Raw genomic sequence first — 8,464 nt, 5'->3', positions numbered from 1 at the left:
AACATCAGAAATGGAATCAGGTGCCATGGAGGAGTGAGCATCCCCTGCTGACCGGTCACACCCGCCGTATGCTTCTTGTCATGATCGGGAGATAATGAAAAAATACGTCGTCAATTCAGTGTTCTAAATAATGGACTATTAGATAGTATGATAAACGTCAGTCAGCATTTGTCTCAATGATAAAATGTATTTGTTGACAAGGTCATGATCTCGACCATAGATTTTACGAAATGATTACTTTAATCAAGACTGTTGATATTCTTGTTTCATGAACTTACTTGTCAATAAGTTACCCCGTTTTAGAAATTGTTCATACGTAGAGCATCCGTATTGTGACAAAATATCTACGCTTAAGAACGCTTTGATTTATTCAAGTAAATCCACACAACATTTGGACGTAACTGTAAAGGTGGCCCTGCTGTTCCTGAAAAGATTAGTCCCTATTCATGTGCATTATGTAGGATATGGATCTCTGATCTTTAACCCAGTTTTAACATAAGGATTCATAAAAATTAAAAGTGCAAAATTTCCGCTTATTAATATGATTTAATGGGGTCTTTCCGTTCCTTAAATATTCCTTTCTAATAGCACTCACTTGCAAAACTCTGGTTCCCAATTGTAGTCTCAAAAAATTTCCTAATACCTGAACAAAATTGAATGTTAATTAAGTGCGGACACCTGTACTTCAATATGAGTAATAATTGCTATTTTGCTCAATAGAGAAGAGTTCCCTTGATAATACCATACAAAATTTTTGATATCAGATTTCTGGAGCAAATTTTTTTTCCAAGCACTTCTCTCTCTTATGTTCATCAGATAAATATGTATTATGTCCCTGGTATATGTTTCTTTATGCCACCTGGGATTCAGATGGTGCATTGTCATACAAAGCTCAATAAAACCATGCTAATGTTTTTGGAGAAGGTTGATATGGTAACTAAACTTGCGTAGATGATTCAGCTAGTAATGAATTCTTCCAGACTTCCAAATGCTGGAACTACCCTTTAGTTTCCAGATGAGATGATTCTAATTTTAAAAAGAGTTTGCTTTTATGTTGGAATGCAGACTTATCATGCACTGATGATGATACATCTAGTGATGTGTACTACCAGGCATTCTTCCAATAATGCATTGTGCTAATATATTTCATGCATTTGAACAAAGTACGATTTTTGAACAAATCTACCATACTCAGACCAAACTTGAATTAATGTTGCATATAAGGTCGCAGAAAACCAGACCAGTTGTTTGTTGTCACTAATGAGAGTGTGTCTGTCGAATAGATAGCATTCGTTTATGTGTGAGATGAGGTATACTATTTATAATCTCCATTCTTTTTAAAAATTGCATTCTTTTCAAAGTACATGTATGTCTTTCTTTATATACCCCGGTCTTCGCAAATATTAGTCTAAAGCAGTATTCTTTTATTTGCTTTTGATCAATTACTAAATTAATCAATTTATTTCTACATTAATATACTTGAGACCGGAATTATACCACAGAATTAAAAAAAAATATTTCATTGTTTGATGTTAAATTTTCTGACATTTCATGCAAACAAACTTCTCATCTTTCAGATCAACATAAAAGAACGTTACACAAATGGAGAGAAGACGTGTTTTTTGAAATTTCTTCTTTTAAAAACATGAAAGATTTTTTCATTTCACATCAAATCGTTGTTGTGATTGGATCGCCTGGGTCCGGAAAAACTGCTTTGATTCGCCACATCGCTTTACAGCTGGAGTCCGAATATCAGATTGTTCCAATCTGCAAACCTGAAGATATCATCAATTATGGCGACCTAAACAGACAACAAATATTTGTCATAGATGATGTTCTAGGTGTAATTGCCCTAGAGAGAAGTTTGTTATTAGATTTAGAAAGACATAGTGAACAAATCGAAAATATTCTGGACAAGCAATCGAAGAGATCAAAATTATTTATGTCATGTAGATTGGCAGTGTGCAATGAGGCAAAAGAATTAGATGTAGTTTTCTTTCAAAAGGAAAATATCCTCAGCTTGAATAATGAAGAAAACACTCTTACTTTAGAAGATCAAAAAGGTATATTTGAATCTCACATGATGGAAGAAGGTATCTCATGTGATCTTGATTTAACATTTCTGAATGAAAAAGGAAACTCCATGTTCCCACTTCTTTGTCAAATGTTTAGCAGCGATAAAAGCATCAGGAAATATAGTTTAGATTTTTTTAAATATCCATATACATGCTTGCTTTCAGAAATAGGTAAAATTAAAACAAGCAATAAGCTGCAATATTCTTCCATGGTTCTCTGCATGTTGAACAACAATTACCTTTCCGATGAAATGTTAATAGACAGCAGAATGCTAAGACTTGTTTGCACTTCATGCAAAGTAAAGGGACGCCCTCAAAGTTGGGAAATATTTCAGCAATTGTCACACTTAAAAGGTACATATGTTACAGAAAACGATAAAAAATATACTTTTATCCATGATTCAATATTTGAAGTTGTTGCCTTTCAGTATGGACAGCAGTTTCCGGAACAAATTGTAGACCATATGAACAGTAATTTTCTTGCAAAGAGAGTTGTTTTAGAAAAGATAGAGATCCGTAAACCGCCTCTGCATTAAAATTAAAAAGGCTCAGTACAAAAATCTGGCGAAAAGATTATACGAGGACGTAAAGAAAGGAAAATTACACGATGTGTTTCTAAATAAAGCATTGGATGATAAGGACTTTCAGCAGCAGTTCAAAAGCATTTTGTCGCCGTACAATGATGTCAAGAAATATTTCTTATTACCAAGGGAAGAATGTTTCGAAAGTGTTATTCTCGACTCAAAGAAACAAATCGAGAAAAATGTTGAAGAAATAGTAGGACAAAGAGAGTATGAAAGACAAAATCTTCTCCTTGACCTCAAATGTATAGACAAAAAGAAGGTTTATAAGATACGTGCTGTCAGTTTTATTATTTATTATGGTCATCTTGATATGCTGAGATTTTTAGTTCACTTGGTAGGTAGGAATGATCAGCATAAGGACATTGTTTTTGGATCTACAGAGGAAGAACAAGTAAGATTACTGGTTTTAGCATGTTTTAATGGAAATTTAGAAATGGTAAAATTTTTGGTGGAACATTTTGGGAAGCAAATAATTAACATCATGCCTGTAGATGAAGTCTACAAATCGAAGAATTCACACAGATTAATCACCCCAGTAATTGCTGCTTGTTTGAGAATGAATCATGATATTGTGAAATATTTGGTTAATAATGGAGCAAATTTAAATATCGCAGAAAGTTTTTACCCTGCTTTGTGGACTCCATCTAGAATTGGGGATCTCAAAACAGTAATATATTTACTTGAAAATGGCGCCGATTGTAATAAGTCTGATGGAAGAGGACACTCTCCTCTGTATGTTGGGTCGCAATTCGGTCACGTGGATATCATTGAAAAACTGTTAGAGCGCGGTGCAAACATTAACAAAAGTGATTGTTATGGTTGGTCACCTTTATTAATAGCGTCATCGAAAGGCCATCTTTCTGTGATAGTAAAACTCATTCAAAACAATGCCGACGTCAACAAGTGTGATATACATGGTCAGTCATCTCTATATTTAGCATCAGAAAATGGTCATTTGTCAGTTGTAGAAACGTTAGTACGGAATGGTGCTGAATGTGATAAAGGCGACAAAAATCAAATGACACCTTTAAATATAGCATCTAATAAAGGTCATCTTCCAGTTGTTGAAAAACTTTTTGAACATGGAGCAGACATACACAACTGTAATAATAACGGTCGGTCAACTCTGTATTTAGCATCACTTGCAGGTCATCTCTCTGTTGTTGAAAAACTTATTGAATATGGTGCAGACATCAACAATTGTAATAGTAGTGGTTGGTCACCATTAAGTAATGCGTTATTTTATGGCCATCTTCCTGTTGTTGAAAAGCTTATTGAACATGGTGCCGACATCAAAATTTGTGAAAAGGAAGGTCTGTCGGCTCTGCATATAGCATCACTTGGAGGCCATCTTCCTGTTGTAGAAAAGCTCATTGAATATGGTGCAGACATCAATAATTGTGATATTAATGGTTTGTCACCATTAAGTGATGCGTCATTTTTTGGCCATCTTCCTGTTGTTGAAAAGCTTTTTGAGTCTGGTGCCGACATCAATAACTGTGATAAGGACGGTCAGCAACCTCTATGTATTGCATCACAAGAAGGCCATCTTTCTGTTGTAGAAAAACTTATCGAATATGGTGCAGACGTCAATAATTGTGATTTGATTGGTTTATCACCGTTAAGTCATGCGTCTCTCAATGGTCATCTTCCCGTTGTTGAAAAACTCATTGAAAATGGTGCTGACATCAACAAAATTGATTGTTATGGTTTGTCACCGTTACATCATGCGTCACTCAATGGCGATCTTCCTGTTGTTGAAAAACTAATCGAATATGGTGCTGACATTAACAAATGTAATAATGACGGTCGGTCACCTTTGTTTCCAGCATGTCTTCAAAGTCATCTTTCTGTTGTAGAAAAACTTATAGAACATGGAGCAGACATCAACAAATGTGATAAGAAGGGTTGGTCAGTTTTTTGGTGTACATCCTTTGAAGGTCTTCTTCCTGTTGTCGAAAAACTTATTGAGCATGGTGTAGACATCAACAATTGTGATGGGAACGGTCTGTCATCTCTGTGCTGTGCATCACTTGCAGGCCATATTTCTGTTGTAGAAAAACTGATTGAGCATGGTGCCGATATTAACAATTGTGATGATAGTGGTTTATCACCGTTAAGTCATGCGTCATTTCATGGCCATATTCCAGTTGTTGAAAAACTGATCGAGCATGGTGCTGACATCAACAGGTGTAATGAAGAAAAACAGTCACCTCTACTTTTAGCATCACTTGGCGGTCACACTTTTATCGTAGAAAAACTAATCGAGTTTGGTGCCGACTTTAATAATTGTGATAGAAAGGGTTTATCACCATTAAGTCAGGCTTTATTTTTTGGCCACCTCTCTGTTGTAGAAAAACTCATTGAGTATGGTGCAGATATCAACAATTGTGATAAGAACGGCAAGCAACCACTTTGTTGTGCATCAATGGGAGGTCATCTTTCTGTTGTTGAAAAACTTATTAAGTATGGCGCCGACATCAACAAATGTGAAAGTAGTGGTTGGTCACCGTTAGATTATGCGTCATTTTATGGTCATCTCCTTGTTGTTGAAAAACTCATTGAATATGGTGCCGACATCAACAATTGTGATAGCATTGGTTTGTCAGCGTTGTGTCATGCTTCATTTAATGGCCATCTTCCTGTTGTTGAAAAGCTTATTGAGCATGGTGTCGACATCAATAATTGTGAAAAGAACGGTCTGCCACCTCTATTTGAAGCAAAACGTCAAGGTCATCTTCAGATTGTAGAAAAACTTATTGAACATGGTGCCGACATCAACAATTGTGATAGCAAGTGTAATAATAGTCAAGCGTCATGTAATGGTAATCTTTCTGTTTTTAAAAAACTTATTGCATGGTTTCGACATTAAAAACTGTATATATTATCATCTGTCACCTCTGCAAATTACATCAATAAGTTCCGTCACTGTGTCGCTGAAAATTTTTTTTAAACATGGCGCAGAAATTAAATAAAGTTATCAAAACGGCCTCTGTGTTAGGCATCACTTCAAGGCAATATTCCTGTTGTTGAAAAACTGATTGAAATTTGTGTAAAAAGTCATTCCTCAATTTATGACCATCTTCCTATTGTTGATAAACTTAGAGTAATGCAACTTAAGGTAATACACACTATAACTTGCACCCGTTCAAATACGGTTAAAAGCGTACTTTTTTGTTTACTAATTAAAAGTTAGAAATACTGTAAATTACACCATCAAAATCAAAAGCGTTATAAAGTTATCAGATTATAATTAATTGTAATCCAAGGAGAGAAATTGCTACTTTTAAATATATTCATCACGTAAAACCGTCGCTACTTATTCTGTCTGGTGCAGGCAGATAGCTAACCGAATATACTCACGGTAGGCTTTGTAAACAGATGAAGTTAACGTCAGATGAAAACAAGTTTTTTATCTTCTGGTGCGTGGGTCATGTAAATACAGCACAGGTATGCCTGAGTGAGTGTGAGCAAACGTGTTGGCAAAAAAAAAAAACTAAAAAAATACAAACAAAAGCTTACAAATAATGGACAAAAAGTTGTTAAACAGAGAGAGTACAGTGTATTTAAACACAAAGAAGGTATTACAAATTACGTGACCATGGCGTGCATACTTCAGAGAATTTTTTACCTTTAAGAAAAACTTTATCTACAAGGAAAACCTTAAAAAAAAATACGTTCAAATAATGCGAAAATATAGCTCAAAAGTAATATAAACAGACTTACGTAGTAGATTTAGGAACTCAGAATATAGGATGCATGGTGATTTACACAAAAAATTACAGCCACACCAGGGCTGGTCAAACAGGTCAACAGGAAGTGAGTAAAATGCAGTTAACTCATAACAAAAATAGTAACAGAATTATACTAGTTAAGACATACCAAGAATCAGTTTACCATGTAAGTTTTCAACAATAATAAAAAATGCCTATAATAGGCAACACACTCCCCGTCTGATATGAAATATCACTCAAATAAACATGTTGCATATAAGTACTTATTCAAAGAGTCTTAGTCCAATTGTCACAAAGTTAACACTTTTACAAGTCACTCTAAATGGCACAGAAACACAATTTCTTAAATAGGGCGAACATAGGTCCGGGGTTGCCCATCCTTCACAATGCGAACTTCAAGTTTGCGCACAAGTCCGTCTTCACTAGGAAATGCGCGTTCTACCAGTCCAGTCGGCCAGTGGTTGCGCCGTGCCTCACTGTCCTTCAAGAGAATAATGTCTCCATCGGCGCCAAAATGTCTCAGCTAGGCATAGAACGAATTTCCATTTGGAAGTATAAATTTCACGAACAGACAGATGTTTGAAATCCTCTGTAGAATCGGTGTTTTTTTATGTAAGCAAAACAGCTGGAGACAAAATCCAAGGTGCTTCTTGTAAGCCAATGACAACTCTTGCGTCGATTTCAAAAGTTTATTAAATAGTTTCAATTTACAATTTTCCGTGATCGTATAGTTTTCTAATTTGAAAAGTGATTCGTATAGACCAATGCACAATAATGTTCACTAGATCCGTCCCAGAATGTTAAGAGTTTTAAGACTGAACTCCAAATAGCAAAAAGATGAGGTGACATAACTGCTATCTGGGGCCCCTTTTTCCACGACGAATTATATTTAATCTACAACGATGTTGGTAGTTTTCAAACATGAGTGAATAAATACGACGCCTTTTGAATAGTTTCAATAGTTCAGACACATTTTAATTATAAGGAATATTGCATTATCTTTGACTTTTTAGACCCTATCACAGCTAAATTTGGCCAGGTTTGTGAGAATATTTTCTTTTATGGCAAGAAAATGGGCGGGTCTTAGTACAATAGAGGGATATGCGTGTTCGAGAAAACCTTATATGGCTATTGTTATTATTTCGCACATAGTCATTGTCCAATCGGATGACAGAACAACAAAACATGCTGGATTACTACGTTTATATTTTATCACGGACACGTGGTTTAGGTCAATTTACCTGTTATCCTTTTCTATATTTCAAACTTTTGTAATTGTCAGCCAAGGTTGTTTATACTCATGAATACGCATGGAGTTTCAGCATTAACGGTTTTTAGGACAAGAAATGCACATGAAACTCGTATCCACTCACCCCTACTAATGTTATTGTTATTTAAATTTACATCACGTGGTTTTTCTTGAACTAGTCAAAGGTCATTAGGTTCGCAGTAAAGGAGAACGTTCACACCTATAGTCTGTTTTCTGTAACCCAGATCTTGACAAACCAGTTACGAGCAATTCTTTTATACAGTTAAAGATACACATCAAATATTAACAAGATTTTCGTCATCATGGTTCAGGAACATTTAATACTTAGGGTTCCATTATCCAATACATCCATCCGGGGGGGGGGGGGGTTGGAGTTATTTGGATTTCAGAGCTAGTGCTATAATTATATATTAAATTAATATTAAATGATACAAAAATATTTTTTTAATGAATACTGAATTACACACAATCTAAATGACTCAGAAACTCAGAACCTGGATCCCTAAACATGTCAAGTTGGTTAGACATGCAGGAAATTAACCCCCTCCACCCTAAACAAACACAATTTATTCTCTTTTTTCCAACTTCATTTTATTTGGAAAGGAGGGATGAGAAAAGATCCAACAAGATGTTTTCTAAATATAAGTTTTACCATAAAAGATGTATTTCTATATTTTAATCTCACTCTGTGAAATATTTTGAACCCCTTGCTGTATTAGCCAAACACTTCTGGCCACAGCTCCAATGAACAAGGTTCAATATATAATCATGATATAAAAATACTTCTTAAGATTAGCACAG

At 35.1% G+C, this 8,464-nt stretch overlaps 1 protein-coding gene across 1 annotated transcript; it reads left to right on the top strand.

The window, feature by feature from the left end:
* Positions 1 to 1,645: 1,645 nt before the first annotated feature.
* Positions 1,646 to 5,531, top strand: LOC134258058 (ankyrin repeat domain-containing protein 50-like). Its single transcript, XM_062740618.1, has 3 exons — positions 1,646 to 2,093; positions 2,490 to 2,591; positions 2,701 to 5,531. Exons 1-3 carry the CDS (start codon positions 1,646 to 1,648, stop codon positions 5,529 to 5,531), a joined length of 3,381 nt encoding a protein of 1,126 aa, XP_062596602.1.
* The last annotated feature ends 2,933 nt before the right edge of the window (positions 5,532 to 8,464 follow it).

Source organism: Saccostrea cucullata, unplaced genomic scaffold (genome assembly GCF_032062105.1).
Source record: "Saccostrea cucullata isolate Sc308-1 unplaced genomic scaffold, CSIRO_AGI_Scuc_v1 ctg1108, whole genome shotgun sequence".
Classification (NCBI taxonomy): Eukaryota; Metazoa; Mollusca; class Bivalvia; order Ostreida; family Ostreidae; genus Saccostrea; species Saccostrea cuccullata.
This window is presented reverse-complemented; position numbering and strand designations above follow the sequence as displayed.